Raw genomic sequence first — 15,847 nt, forward strand, 5'->3', positions numbered from 1 at the left:
TTCTCGGAACGGCTAACTTTCTCATCTCCTGTCCTTCTTCTCTCTTTCCCTATGGATACTAGTTCAGAATCCACTACAATGAAAAATTGCTACAAAAAAGGGGTGTCACAAACGAGCAAACTTCAGGTTGTGGTTATGTACCGGGTTGAGATGAGCTCGGACTGGGTGAGACAGGATATTGTTTCTACAGTTTGGCATGGGAGTGGTAACTGAAAAACAAGGCAAGTTTACCAACCTTGCCTTCCCCAACCCGGTACCTACATAACCACAACCTCAAACACAAGTCACAAGAGGTAGGTATAAAAAATAAAATAAAAATGGCTTAATTTTTTAGTCCGTCCTTCCTTTAATAAAAGGTATAGGAACGGACTGTTGTATTCGCTTCGGTGTCTGTGTGTGTGTGTGTGTGTGTGTGTGTGTGTGTGTGTGTGTGTGTGTGTGTGTGTGTGTGTGTGTGTGTGTGTGTGTGTGTGTATCATTGAGAGATTAAGTCTAATACACAAGGAACAGATATCAAGACAAAAGTCAATCCTATTCAATCCCACTATGAAACAATTGAACATGCAATGTGTAACCTTCATTCAATCTGATGAAAGTATTACAAATCAAGAATTTTGATAACACTTCAGTCGATAACTTAAGATCGGTTTTAGCGTCACCTATATTAAGCTACGCCGAGAAAGGCCAATAAATTGATGGGTGACTTAAAGGAATAAAGGGAGAACGGGCTCTAGTCTTGATTTTTATAATCATTACATAAAAGTAAAACCAAAAATCAAATCAATAATAATAATAAACTGAATTTTAAACAAATTATGTAGGTACATAGGTTCTGATTTTATTTAACCACGATCGAATAAACTACGGGGTAAAAAATTCCCGGAGGGACGGGCCCAGCTTGTTAAGTAGAGCAAAAGTTGCTATGAGTCCATAGAGTTTTTACCTCCTGGGAATTTTGTATTTTGCTATTTTGTAGTGCGACGCGGTAATTTTTAAAAAAATCTGTAACGAGGTATTGTGAAATAAATAAAACAAAGAGCTGTCAATTCAGTCAATTTCTTTAGAAAAGGTCTAAGTAAGTGGTCGAACAGATTATATTAGACAATTTTTTGTGAAAGAAACTAAAGAAAGAGAAATAAATGAAGACATTTTCCCAAGAAAAAAAGGCAGAAAAAGATTCTGATTAAACTTGGAGTCGAAACAAACTTGAAGTAAAAGAGGAAGTGAAAACTTTCAATGTAAGTACTTACCTATCTATCAAATCAAATCAAATCACGAAGTTCTTGTGGTACCTACCCAAAGCCTATCCAGATGGTTATGAGAGCAATGAGTCATTAAAAAAAATAGGCTACGTTGCCAAACATATCAAAGGTACAACGGTAGAAAATCTTTCAAAGAGGAATTCACATTGCACAATGCTTCCTTCCACATTGCACAGTGAATCAACCTCTTGTAAAAAAATCTGGTGTGAACATCACACGACTTTCCTCATCCTATTGAATGATGCTTATTTTGGGTGTTCTTGTTCTTATGAAAAGGAAAAAGATCCTACTTCAGTTGAGGAGCTTATGCGGGAATTGAAGCATTTTGTAATAAAGATTCATGGCTATTGTGAACCACATAATCTGAACAAAGTTAAAGTTACCGCCCTGATTACAACTTTAGAAAACTTTGTTCTAGATCAAGTTGATTATGATTCCATGTGTGTTGATGTGATAGCGGAAATCAATATCTTGTTAAAAACTGGTTATAGAACACTTGTTCCCTGTAAGGAGACTCAGAGTGCTGTGACAATGGCAATAGATGCGTTGAACAACTATATTCTACATTGTATGGGTGGTATAACAAACAGCTGGCATTTCAATGAGGCACAAGAACAGTTCTCAAACATGAATTCATACGATCCAGAGAAAATTTATGTGATTGATTTTCATTTACTAAAACAGCTCCAAAAAATTAAAGGTGCTCTGTTAAATACTAATGGTAAAGTTGTATCTAAAAACGTTCGAGATAAAATATGGTCATTAATAATCTCTCTGGAAATGTTCAAATCTAGATGGATTGAACACCAAGACACTCCTACTGATATAAAATCAGGTGTACCTTCCACTACACATGTTGAGCAGATGGCGTTGTCAGTTGATTTTTCAATACAAGATCTGTCAGTAGAGGAATTCAGTTCCTTACTAATCAAAGTTTTCCATTGTACCAGGATAAAGCTATTCACATACAAAGAATGGATTCCATGTGAAAATAGTCAGAACTATGTTCTCTCTATGTTAGAACTATTTGAAAAGTACTCTCTGTTTCTAAAAGGGGACACAAAGGAAACTGTAGATGTAGATACACGCCTGTATAGAGAACTGTTAAATGAACCAAATAATACTGTGATAAGTGAAAGAGATCTCGTGTTCATAGAATTTATCAAAGAAGTTATAAGAGTTGTTCTAATACTATATGAGACAAAAACAATCTTTTCTTCCTATGCAAAAAATGAAATAGAATCCTTCTTTAAGTTCTTCAACGATCTAAGCTCGTACTGGCAAAATCCAAAAGATTTCATAGAGGTACCAAGCTGTTCACAAACTATGCATGTAAAATCTACAAAAGATCAACAGACCCCTGTAAATTCTGCAAAAGATCAACATACCCCTGTAAAATCTGCAAAAGATCAAGAGACTTCTGTAAATTCTGCAAAAGATCAAGAGACCTCTATAAAATCTGCAAATACTCAACAGACCCCTGTAAAATCCGCAAAAGATCAACAGACCCCTATAAAATCTGCAAATACTCAAGAGATCCCTGTAAAATCTGCAAATACTCAACAGACTCCTGTAAAATCTGCAAAAGATCAACAGACCCCTGTAAAATCTGCAAAAGATCAACAGACCCCTGTAAAATCTACAAATACTCAACAGACTCCTGTAAAATCTGCAAAAGATCAACAGACCCCTGTAAAATCTGCAAAAGATCAACAGACCCCTGTAAAATCTACAAAAGATCAACAGATCCCTGTAAAATCTACAAAAGATCAACAGATCCCTGTAAAATCTGCAAAAGATCAACAGATCCCTGTAAAATCCGCAAAAGATCAACAGACCCCTATAAAATCTGCAAATACTCAAGAGATCCCTGTAAAATCTGCAAAAACTCAACAGACTCCTGTAAAATCTGCAAAAGATCAACAGACCCCTGTAAAATCTGCAAAAGATCAACAGACCCCTGTAAAATCTGCATTCCGCAAAAGATCAACAGACCCCTATAAAATCTGCAAATACTCAAGAGATCCCTGTAAAATCTGCAAGAACTCAACAGACTCCTGTAAAATCTGCAAAAGATCAACAGACCCCTGTAAAATCTGCAAAAGATCAACAGACCCCTGTAAAATCTGCATGCTATCTAGTTATGACATGATGGATATGAATGAGAACACTGGTCTATGTGTACAGGATCCATTTGAACATAATAAGAATTGTTCTAAACCTGTCAAGGGAGACAAGTATAAGAATTTCATAAGTCTGAGCAAGGATACAGACAGAATACTAAATTGCAAATACCAGTAAGTAAGCATCCATTGCACAAGGTAAATACCAGACACACATTCCATAATCAGACCAAAAACTGTGCACTTTACGCTATCTAGTTATGACATGATGGAAATGAATGAGAACATAGGTCTATGTGTACAGGATCCATTTGAACATAATAAGAATTGTTCTAAACCTGTCAGGGGAGACAAGTATAAGAATTTCATATGTCTGAGCAAGGATACAGACAGAATACTGAATTGCAAATACCAGTAAGTAAGCATCCATTGCACAAGGTAAATACCAGACACACATTCCATAATCAGACCAAAAACTGTGCACTTTACATTTCCTACTTGACATCACACTTTTTTGGTCAATCTGAGATGAATAATCAGTTGATCTGTTGAAATATATGGACGTTGTGGCTGACATGACGTGATTTATTTTACAATTTTATATCTTTATAAGTGGTAGTCATTAATAATGACGCTTTCTTTGATTTGCTGTGTACTTTGTCCCCATTATTATTGTTGAAATATATGGACGTGTGTGGCTGACATGAAGTGATTTTATTTTACAATTTTATATCTTTATAAGTGGTAGTCATTAATAATGACGCTTTCTTTGATTTGCTGTGTACTTTGTCCCCATTATTATTCTCAAATTTTTTTGTTCTTTTTCTTCGCCTTTTCACGTATACAGACGGGGTCGGCGTTTTTCGTCAGCCTCTCACCTTAGTTAGGGCTGATTGCTTTGGGTTATTTTTGTGTTATTGTTTTTTTTTTATTTTTTTAATTTTTTTACAACAATAAAAAATAAAATTTATTTTACTTACATGAATATGCAATCTAATATATAAAAATGAATGTGTGTGTGTTTGTTTGTTCGAAAATTATGCCTGGCCAAACCGCTCATCCGATTGCTATGAAACTTTGTCAACTTATTGCTTGCACTCCCGTGAAGGTTATAGTCTATTTTCGGTTGGTATAGCTGAAAACTGCCAAAATAACGGTCAAAAACCGCCAAAAAGCGGTCAATATATCGCCAACCGCAGCACCTATCTCAACCAAACGTTTTGAGTTGCACCCTTGTCACATTTGTAAACTACATACCAAATTTCAAGTCTCTGGCTCATACCATTCCCGATATTTTGTTAAATTACATCAAAAACCGCCAAAAAGCGGTAAAATGCCGCCAACCGTTGCACTGATCTTAACCAAAAGTTTCGTGTTGCATCCTTGTCACATTTGACATGTACATACCAAATTTCAAGTCTCTAGCTCTTACCGTTCTCGAGATATTTTGTTTACAGACAGACAGCCAGACACACGGACACACAGACACACACATGGACCCATGGCTGAAACTTTGGATTTAGGCTCTAGGGACCTCAAAACGTGTTTTGGCACTAAAAACTAACCATCAAAATTTTGACCCGATTACATTACTTTCCTTCCTATAGGATAAGGAAAGTAACAGATCAAAGTTTATAAAAATAGACCTTTACCTTATTTGCAACATTGCAAGGAATTCTTGCATTCTGATTGGTTCCTTCATTTTGGGTCAACAACTCCTTGCTCTCACATCCAGACTATAGTGGTAAAGCAGAGAGCTCCTTCACAACTTTTGTGGGTGTCACAGTAGGTGCCTATTTCTAAAGTGTGTCCTCTACTATTAATTCTCATCTAGGTACTTGTATTATCTAGATCTTTTTACACTGGTAATGCTGCCATAGGTTGCTACTTGATTAAAGTAGCTACTGAGTGCACCCTGAACTCCAAGCACAGAGCCATAAAAATGTTTAGCCTAAAAAGGGAATGGAACCGAGGACCTCTGGTATGCAAGCCAAGTGTGATACCCACATGGCCATGGATGTTGCTTTACTTACCTACCTGAGTAATCCATATTATAGCCATAAGATGATTGGGTAAAAAGCAGAGCAGACCAAGTCCAAAAGTCAACTTTTTAAGTATTGTAGGTAGTAGGTATATCACAGGAAAGAGCTTGAAAAAATATTTTACCATTATCATGCCAAAAGATTTGAAGCATTTCACTTTTCAAAATCAAAGTACGATTTTGGTTAGGAAGTTATTTAATTTTCCTTGTATCTACCTAAGAGCTTGGTGGAAGGTTCAATTCCCATCCAGGCAAGAATCATATTCAGATAAGCATTGTTCTTGGAACAGCTGGCTTTTTTAAATCTGCAAAAGATCAACAGATCCCTGTAAAATCTGCAAAAGATCAACAGACCCCTGCAAAATCTGCAAAAGATCAACAGATCCCTGTAAAATCTGCAAATAATCAACAGATTGGTGTCAAATTAGAAAAGGCTCAAAAGACATTTAACACACTTCTACTGAGAGTAAATAATAAAATAGCTGAACAGAATCCAGACTCAAGGCAAGTTCTTCATGACAATGCTGTTTTACTATTGGGCCCATTGAGAGATTATCTAGAATTCTGTAAAAATCCGTCACAGAAAACTTGGAACAGTACAGAAAAATCTTTTGCCAAAATAAATATTACCGAGGGTCAAAAAGAAACTGTTTTTTTGGCAGTTTTCAGCTATAGCGACAAAACAGTTGGAGATATTGTAAAAGATGGGGTAAAAGTTAGAATAAGGAAAGTCGTGTGATGTTCACACCAGATTTTTACACTGGTAATGCTGCCATAGGTTGCTACTTCATTAAAGTAGCTACTGAGTGCACCCTGAACTCCAAGCACAGAGCCATAAAAACGTTTAGCCTACTGGGAATGGAACCAAGGACCTCTGGTATGCAAGCCAAGTGTGATACCCACATGGCCATGGATGTTGCTTTACTTACCTACCTGAGTAATCTGTATTGTAGCCATAAGATGATTGGGTAAAAGGCAGAGCACACCAATTCCAAAAGTCAACTTTTTGAGTATTGTAGGTAGTAGGTATATCATAGGAAAGAGCTTGAAAAGATCTTTTACCATTATCATGCCAAAAGATTTGAATCATTTCACTTTTCAAAATCAAAGTACGATTTTGGTTAGGAAGTTATTTAATTTTCCTTGTACCTACCTAAGAGCTTGGTGGAAGGTTCAATTCCCATCCAGGCAAGAATCATATTCAGATAAGCATTGTTCTTGGAACAGCTGGCTTTTTACTATCCTGTCCTTCTTCTCTCTTCTATTGCAAATTAAGATTATAGTGATTAAAAAAAAAGTCCATACTGTCCATTATAGGTACCTACCTTCCTACTTAGCCCACCAATCCTGTTTATGACATTTTTCCTTTGTGTCTTAAATTGTGAAAATAAATATGTATAAAATGTCAGAGCACCTATTGGAATATTTGCATTAATATAAGTGCCTACAAGTTTTTTTATTTCTAGTGGTTCTGTGAACTGTAGACCTCACTTAGATTCTTTTGCCTAAGCTGAGACTTTAACAATAATGTCCTCTGATATCAACAGTTTAATGCTGTTTTACTATTGGGCCCATTGAGAGATTATTTAGAATTCTGTAAAAATCCGTCACAGAAAACTTGGAACAGTACAGAAAAATCTTTTGCCAAAATAAATATTACCGAGGGTCAAAAAGAAAAAGTTTCTTTACTTAGGGTTACGAAAGAATTGACAAAATTTGTAATTCACAATCACGGGTGTAATATACCTCACAATCTTAACAAAGATTTAGTCACCTCCCTGATCCTACGCTTAGAAAGCTTCATTCACTTGTATGGACCAAGCACCAAGAAAATAGAAAAAGTTCATGATACTATTGAAAGTAATTCTACAGTTGAAAAACAAAAAAGTGTCAATGATGTTAATCTTAAGAATATACTTGTCAAAGCAAATAATTTGATAACCGATGAATATTTCAAGAATCATGTTCCAAGCGCTCATATTGCAAGTATTTTTTCTTTTTCGAATGCAATGAAAGCATACATCAACTACTGTGGGACAGGCTTAAAATCATCATTTGACCAAGCAATAACCTTCCTCAAACATCTTTCATTACAAAATAAAGGAAATGATAAATATGAGGATTTGCTGAATGCTTTACAGAAAATGAAAAATGCAATTGTCCATACCAATGCTCCATATTATATTCCATCTGTTGATTTGCAAAACAAAATTGTCCATTTCATTTCTGCCCTGGACATTGTGATTCTTAGCAACTACAATATGAATGATATTCATACGGAGACAAACAGTGTAGAAACCAGTAGCACCAAAGAAGGCAAATATATGTCATTTCTCAAGATAGCAACAAATATAAACAATTTAATTGAAAATGATTACACAACAAAGGTTCCTTGTAAGAACACTCAGGATACTGTAGTTATGTGGATAAATGCGCTGAGCAGCTATATTCAATATTGTATGGCTGGTGTAACCAACAATAAGCGTTGGAAAGAAGTACAAATATATTTTCATGAAATGCATAAGATGATAGGAAAAGGTTCTGCAAATAACATTGACACTAAATTACTGAAATTTCTCGAAAAAATGAAACATGTTCTGTTTAGTACAAATGGTGAGATCTTGGCTGAAAAAACCCAAGATGAAATACGTTCAATCATAGCGACCCTAAAAATGTTTCAATCTTCTTGGAATAAAGTGGGTATTGCTACAAACAGGGCCAAAGGCGGATTACTACTTGAAACCCACATCCAAAATGTAACACCTTCCGTAGGAAAAATAAATCTTGCTTGCCAAAGCCAAAGCTGCTTGCCAAACAAGCAGCCAAAAGGAAAAATGAACCATAGGAAAAACACCATAGGTAAAACACTTTCCATAGGAAGAAAAAGGAAAAAGAGGATGAAACAAAAAGGAATAGGTAAAGACAAGATTAAGCCAATGGATAATGATACCAAACTAATCAGTTTGTTGAAACAAGTGAGAGTGTCAGCTGAAGGATACTCTGGAATACCTAGCTTAGGGGAAAAGGTTCTACAAATAACATTGACACTAAATTACTGAAATTTCTCGAAAAAATGAAACATGTTCTGTTTAGTATAGATGGTGAGATCTTGGCCGAAAAAACCCAAGATGAAATACGTTCAATCATAGCGACCCTAAAAATGTTTCAATCTTCTTGGAATAAAGTCGGTATTGCTACAAACAGTGCCAAAGGCGGATTACTACTGATTGAGCCAATGGATAATGATACCAAACTAATCAGTTTGTTGAAACAAGTGAGAGTGTCAGCTGAAGGATACTCTGGAATACCTAGCTTAGGACTACAACAAGAGATCTTAGATACAGTGAAACAGTTGCAAAAGTGTAGCTCTTCATGGGAAAAACGTTCACGAGAGAAAAAATCCGAAGTTACAACCAATGTTGAAAGTTCCCTCATCTTTTGGAACCAGGTAACAAAGAAAAGTACTAAGGAAAAAGAGGTGGCAAATAAAGAGACAAGAAAGACAAAAGATTCCAAGATGATATCCAAGAGAAACTCACAAGAGCCCATTGGATCCCTTACACCAGAGAAAACAAAACAATATGGAATACCTGAAATGTGTTTGCCAAGCTATCAAACTAAATCAGTAATAAATGAAATCCCTAGGAAAGATACTAGTCATGGAAAAGTACAGGCTACAAATGAGGGGGTCCCCACGGCTTTTTCCAGATTGATAAGTGAACAATTGTCACAGGTCCAATGCGCGGATCCCTCACACCTGAGAAAACAAAACAATATGGTATACCTGAAATGTGTTTGCCAAGCTATCAAACTAAATCAGTAATAAATGAAATCCCTAGGAAAGATACAAGTCATGGAAAAGTACAGGCTACAAATGAGGGGGTCCCCACGGCTTTTTCCAGATTGATAAGTGAACAATTGTCACAGGTCCAATGCGAGGAAAAAATTAGGAGCACACAAAGAAAGTACTCTGAGAATCTTGTGACAACCATACCATACTTAAATTCAACAATCAACAAGTTCATTTTTGATGAAATATCTATGACGAAAGATCAGATTAAATCATTGAATTCAGCCTTGGAACAAATTTCTCCTGATGGAAACATGAGTTTGCAAAGTTTCAAAGACATGCTGTCTCTATTGAAATCCAAAGACATTTTAGACGGTAAAACAGTGAGACATCTCGATATTTTGATCAACAGTTTTGAAAATTTGTTTATGCAAGGAAAGAAGTCTGATAAAGAACTTCATATTGAAGAGAAAGAGAATACCACTTTCAATGGGAATGAAAACTATTTACAGAGATTCAATGATACGATTGAAAATAGCGTTCACCTCGTCCTTCATAATATTGAAGAGAAAGAGAATACCACTTTCAATGGGAATGAAAACTATTTACAGAGATTCAATGATACGATTGAAAATAGCGTTCACCTAATTATGAAGATTGCACTCAGTTTACATAAGGGTAAATAAATTAAATTAGAGTAAAAAAATAATTGAAGGGGTTTGGCGCAAAAACGACTTATAGACTACGTTGTTGTTGTTATCTAATGCCTGAGATTGACTATTATGTCATTTTTCTCCTTGCGTCCCAATATTTGGATACTATGTTGTTGTTTGTTAGGTTTGGGCAGACTGCAATGTGATCCGCGTTCATATGTTCCCACTTGAAAGTTGAAACCAGATTGTTTCAACTTTCAAGCAAGACTTTAGTTTTGAGTGCAAAGGGCATCCACTAGTAAAATTTTGTAGCCAAAACCAAATGTCAGCCCGAAGCAATCACCCCAGGGCTGATTGAGAGACTGACGAAAAACGCCCGTTTGGGCAGACTGCAATGTGATCCGCGTTCATATGTTCCCACATCCCACTTGAAAGTTGAAACCAGATTGTTTCAACTTTAAAGCAAGACTTTATTTTTGAGTGCAAAGGACATCCACTAGTAAAATTTTGTAGCCAAAACCAAATGTCAGCCCGAAGCAATCACCCCAGGGCTGATTGAGAGACTGACGAAAAACGCCGACCTCGCCTGAACACGAAAAAAGGCGAGGAAGAAGAAGAAAACTTCATTTATCACGTTATGAAATAGGTAACTATAAAACTTATTACCTTTATATGATACAATGGATACACGTTCCGGTTTTGATCTTATCCGACTCGAGTTTCGTCCATCTCCGTGGACTATCGTAAAGTTTTACTATATCAACTTCAGCCATCACACAGGAAGGATGAAGGGATTTTATTTTTTTATAAAAATTTCGATATGGGCGACATATCGGGAAAAAAATCGATATATTTCGGTTTTCGATATATTATTTCCTTTACTATCATATAAAAGCGAGTATTCTATACACATTACACAAAGTATTCCTGTCACAATGAATTATGAAGATTGCACTCAGTTTACATAAGGGTAAATAAATTAAATTAGGGTAAAAAAATAAATGAAGGGGTTTGGCGCAAAAATGACTTATAGACTACGTTGTTGTTGTTGTTATCTAATGCTTGAGATTGACTATTATGTCATTTTTCTCCTTGCGTCCCAATATTTGGATACTATGTTGTCGTTATTTGTTAGGTTTGGGCAGACTGCAATGTGATCCGCGTTCATATGTTCCCACTTCCCACTTGAAAGTTGAAACCAGATTGTTTCAACTTTCAAGCAAGACTTTATTTTTGCAAAGGGCATCCACTAGTAAAATTTTGTAGCCAAAACCAAATGTCAGCCCGAAGCGATCACCCCAGGGCTGATTGAGAGACTGACGAAAAACGCCGACCTCGTCTGAACACGAAAAAATGGGAGGAAGAAGAAGAAAACTTCATTTATTACATTATAATTTCTTAAAATTTTACATTTAAAAGTCCTTTTTGCGTCAAACCCCTCAATTATGGCTGGGGCCACAACTTGAGAGTATACTTGGCCTATTGGAGCTGTCTGATTGGTCAAACTTCTCAGCCAAAAACACAAAGTTGTAAATAATAAGATACACAGAAAGTACATGGGTATACAAAATATATAGAAAATCATAATACCTACCTAGCTAGATCTTATTGATAAAGGGAGAGAGAGAAAGATATACAGAGAGTACATGGATATACAAATACTGAAAATCAATACCTTGCTAGAGGGAGAGAAAGGACATATTTTTTTTCTTTTATTTTATTATTATTATTTTTTTTGTGACAAAATTTATGAAATTGATTAAAGAATGAAAGCTATCATGATGTAGGATAGGTAGTATGGAAGATTAAAATGAAGAGATTTTTTTTTAATAATAGTAAAATCCCCCAAAAACCAGTTTTTTGGCTTTATTGTTTTCTGGACAAAATTTGCACCACCATTTTCGTGTTCCTGGTAAAAAGACCTTTAATTTGAAATCAATACCTTGCTAGAGGGAGAGAAAGGACAGATTTTTTTTCTTTTTTATGACAAAATTTATGAAATTGATTAAAGAATGAAAGCTATCATGATGTAGGATAGGTAGTATGGAAGATTAAACTGAAGAGAACATTTTTTTTTTTTTTAATAATAGTAAATTAATTCAATAAATAGTTAATCACATAATGCATAACTAAAACAACTAGGTAAAAAAAAAAAAAAAGAAATTAGAGTGGATTCATCATCATCGAACTGTTCATTGTCCGCTACTTCTGATACGATTGAGTCTACGGGAAACCAATGAGAAATGTTTTACTGAACATTGTATTCCGAATTATATTTTGAACTAAAAATACCGATTGTACTAGTGCTTCAGTGATTTGTAGAACTAACCTCAGTGGTGCAGTGGTTAACGCGTTGGACTTTGGATCTGGAGGTTGGTGGTTTGAGTCCAGATCAAGTCAGAAAATTTATCAAGGTGTAATAATTGTGGAACTATATTTGTGACAAGCATTTAGGTATGCTGAACACAATTAAAAATTCCTTTTAGAACGCTCTCTAAAGAAAAAAAAGGACACTATGGTCTATGGGGTCCTCAATGGCCTAATGGGGCTTATAGCTTAGGAGGTTTAATATTCTCCAGTTTTATGGTGTTGTTTACTAATACAAAGGAAAAAGACCTAATAGTCAATTTCTAGCATTTGAAACCATTTTAGAACCCTCTCTAAAGAAAAAAGAAAGGACACTATGGTCTATGAGGTCCTCAATGGCCTCATGGGGCTTATAGCTTAAGGAGGTTTAATATTCTCCAGTTTTATGGTGTTGTTTACTAATGCAAAGGAAAAAGACCTAATAGTCAATTTCTAGCATTTGAAACCAACCAACTAATGCAAAGGAATTGATTATTATGTAGGTGATTTTTCTAAAATTCATAGAACTATGTACTGGGTATTATAGCATAATTTTATTAGAGGACTTACCTATGTTACAAATACTAGCATCTAATGCACTGTCCTCTAGATAGCTGACCTCATCAAAATAGCTAGGAGGTTTAATATTCTCCAGGTTGATAGAACTATGCATTGATGTCATCGATCCTATGAGAGCCTTGTTATAGATCGATCTGAAATTAAACATTAACAGGGTTCTAGTTATGGGTGGGACCAGGGCTGTATCCAGGATTTTGTTCAAGGAGGGGATGCTTCAAATTTTGGCTTCAAAAATCTTGCGAGTGGATGCCGTTCGCTTTCAATCTTCGCTATTTCTTTGACAAGGGAAATTTCAGGCTGGTATCCACCCTGTTTAAAGTTCTCCAGACAGAAAAAGTCCCCCCAAATTATGAAACAAATGATAAAATTATTTGCCTCGGCTGGGATTGAACCCGCGCCCTCCTGATTACCAGACGAGCGTCTTTTGGGATACTATACCTATTGCCCAAGTGGTGCAGTGACTTTGGGTCTGGAGGTTGGTTGTTCGAGTTCAAGCTAAGTCATAAGATTAATCTAGGTGTAATAAATAATTGGGGAACCATATCAAATCATGATGATTTGATAATTGGGGAACGATATTTGTGACAAGCATAATATGCTTAACACAATTTTTCATTTCCTCCTACTGCCTAGGCAAAGAATGGCTTGAAGAAACTATCTACAACTGGCGGGAGTGACTTTCAGTACAAGTAGTTTTTCGGCTCCTCCGTTGGCTGACCACATTGCCCGTGGTATAACTTCTGGACTAGAGATCGAGACCGACAGTTCTCCATCTGAAGGAAACAGTCGTTGGAGTAGGTCTTGTTGTCCGTGCCACAGATCGGATCGTAAATGGTGGGACAAATCCGGGCGCAGCCCTTAAAGTGGAACCCTTGCAAACAGCGCTTGATGGGGACCACGTAGACGTGTTTCCTGGGGAGAGAAAATTCAAGAAATTAATTTTTTATTCAAGAAAATTCAAGAAATTAATAATTAGGGAATTGCACGGGTATGCTAGAGATATTAGGAGTACTTGGTTCATCCTTAGTGAATGTGCCTTGGCGTTGAAGAGGTTGTATTGATTTCACAGGACCGGGGATGCAAGACTTGGGCTTGGGTTCTGTAACTGAGGAGAGAATAGGGTTGAATGTAAATGCAATTTCTTTGTGTTATTATGTCACAACTTTGGTGCTCACTGCAGCATTGTAGGATTTTTCCCAATATCTCAATAATCCTAAAATCCAATGTTTGGCACTGGTCGCTATGCGCATTTACATGTCAAAGCTACTCATTTTCCTCACGAGGCTGAGTGGGCCCCGCAACAGCCAGTCATGGAATCAATCATTTGCGTGATACAAATTTCTTGACCCCGCCAGGAATCGAACCCGGGTCTCCCGCGTGCAAGGCGAGTGGAGTGACCACTACGCCATTGGAGCTGACTGAATAGGGTTAATGTCACACTCGATTAATCTTAATCCACCAGCCTAGTTAACTTGAGGCGTAGCGCACCTGTGTACTGTGTCACCCCGTTACCTTGACTTTTTGTCGAGTTAAACCTGGTCAGCCAGTCTAGTTAGCTTGCAGGGTAGCATGCCTACCTTATAAGCGCTAGGTCGCGGGTTCGATTCATGTCAGGGGCGAACTTTATCCTGAACAGATAAGGTACGTTCTCGGAACTTCTGGCTTTCTTCTATCCTGTCCTTCTTCTCATTTCGAGTTCGGGACAATAAGACCTCCGTTGTTACAGTTCCTTCTATCAAACCCATTGAAAAATGTAGATCTTTTTTTTTTTTTTTTTTTTTCTGAGTTATTGCCTGAAATTATTGATTAAAATATGCATCTAAATATATTCTTTTAATTATACAGACAAATTCTTCATACAGGAGGAAAACTGAGAGTCTGCTCTCTCTTTCTCAATAGATTGTTTCTAGATAATTTAGAATTTTTTACACTATCTTTTTTTTTTTCATCTTTCATTCTCACCTCTCTTTAGACAGGTTTCTCTTCTTGAAAAAGCCAGCCGTTCCCAGAACGAACATTATCCCATCAGGATAAAATCCGCCCCGGGCGGGAATCGAACCCGCGGCCTAGCGCTTACAAGGCAGACACACTACCAACTAAGCTAACTAGGCTGGTTAAGCAAGATGTATTGATTTCAAAAAAAATTCAACCAACTTAATCTGAACAGAGTTTAAACTCACTTTGAGAACCTGGTTATCATGGGTTCGATTCTCGCCCGGGGCAAACTTTATTCTAAACCGATGTTTGCTTTCTCCTATCCTGTCCTACGTACTTTTCTCTTCGATTTCGGGACGATAAGACCTCCATTGTTCAAAGTTAAATTTGTTTTGTTTATTTTTTTTCTAAGAAAAAAAAAAGATAATTTAGAATTTTTTACACTATCTTTTTTTTTTTCATCTTTCATTCTCACCTCTCTTTAGACAGGTTTCTCTTCTGTTTGGGCGTGACTTTACGTTTGAGTCTGGGTGATTGTTGATATGCTTCCTGATGTTCTAGTGTTACTTGATGTGGGTCTAGAGGTATTTCGTCTTCTATTAGAGTCGATTCATCATCATCGAACTGTTCATTATCTGCTACTTCGGATACGATTGAGTCTGAGGGAAATCAATGAGAAATGTTTTACTGAACATTGTATTCCGAATTATATTTTGAACTAAAAATACCGATTTTACTAGTGCTTCAGTGATTTGTAGAACCAACCTCAGTGGTGCAGTGGTTGACGCGTTGGACTTTGGATCTGGAGGTTGGTGGTTCGAGTCCAAGTCAAGCCAGAAAATTTATCAAGGTGTAATAATTGTGGAACTATATTTGTGACAAGCATTTAGGTATGCTGAACACAATTAACAAGCGGGGCCCGTCCCTCCGGGAATTTTTCGATCTTGGTTAAAGAAAATCAGTATTTATGTACCTACCTATTTTATTTATTATTCAGTTTTTATTATTATTCTTGATTTGATTTTTTTATTTTACTTTCCTGTAATGATTTAAAATCAAGACTAGAGCCCGTTCTCCCTTGATTCCCAATATAATGTTCAAGTCACCCATCCATTTAT

At 36.4% G+C, this 15,847-nt stretch overlaps 2 protein-coding genes and 1 long non-coding RNA gene across 3 annotated transcripts; 1 reads left to right on the forward strand and 2 right to left on the reverse strand.

Annotated features, from left to right (window-relative positions):
- Nucleotides 1–5,826: 5,826 nt before the first annotated feature.
- On the forward strand, nt 5,827–9,902 carry LOC103509638. The gene is made up of 4 exons (XM_026823929.1): nt 5,827–6,061; nt 7,092–7,964; nt 8,453–9,159; nt 9,354–9,902. Exons 2-4 carry the CDS (start codon nt 7,436–7,438, stop codon nt 9,900–9,902), a joined length of 1,785 nt encoding a protein of 594 aa, XP_026679730.1. The 5' UTR covers nt 5,827–6,061; nt 7,092–7,435.
- Nucleotides 9,903–11,223: 1,321 nt separating this feature from the next.
- LOC113467648 lies at nt 11,224–12,013 on the reverse strand. The gene is made up of 2 exons (XR_003391644.1): nt 11,812–12,013; nt 11,224–11,544 (listed from the first exon to the last, which is right to left on the reverse strand). It is a non-coding gene; the product is annotated as an uncharacterized LOC113467648 (long non-coding RNA).
- Nucleotides 12,014–13,326: 1,313 nt separating this feature from the next.
- Nucleotides 13,327–15,839, reverse strand: LOC113467642. The gene is made up of 3 exons (XM_026823930.1): nt 15,836–15,839; nt 15,205–15,388; nt 13,327–13,706 (listed from the first exon to the last, which is right to left on the reverse strand). Exons 1-3 carry the CDS (start codon nt 15,837–15,839, stop codon nt 13,475–13,477), a joined length of 420 nt encoding a protein of 139 aa, XP_026679731.1. The 3' UTR covers nt 13,327–13,474.
- Between the last annotated feature and the right edge of the window lie 8 nt (nt 15,840–15,847).

The sequence above is a fragment of the Diaphorina citri genome, unplaced genomic scaffold (genome assembly GCF_000475195.1).
Source record: "Diaphorina citri unplaced genomic scaffold, Diaci psyllid genome assembly version 1.1 scaffold516, whole genome shotgun sequence".
Taxonomy (NCBI): domain Eukaryota; kingdom Metazoa; phylum Arthropoda; class Insecta; order Hemiptera; family Psyllidae; genus Diaphorina; species Diaphorina citri.

What these genes read in the sequence shown, in the direction of transcription:
- LOC103509638 (XM_026823929.1), top strand. Translation starts at nt 7,436, where the DNA reads ATGAAAGCATACATCAACTACTGTGGGACAGGCTTAAAATCATCATTT. An exon ending in GCATAAGATGATAGGAAAAG is followed by an intron (nt 7,965 to 8,452) that starts GTTCTGCAAATA and finishes TTAGGGGAAAAG; the next exon opens with GTTCTACAAATAACATTGAC. An exon ending in TAAGTGAACAATTGTCACAG is followed by an intron (nt 9,160 to 9,353) that starts GTCCAATGCGCG and finishes CAATTGTCACAG; the next exon opens with GTCCAATGCGAGGAAAAAAT.
- LOC113467642 (XM_026823930.1), bottom strand. An exon ending in AGAAACCTGTCTAAAGAGAG is followed by an intron (nt 13,707 to 15,204) that starts GTGAGAATGAAA and finishes TTCTCTCCCCAG; the next exon opens with GAAACACGTCTACGTGGTCC.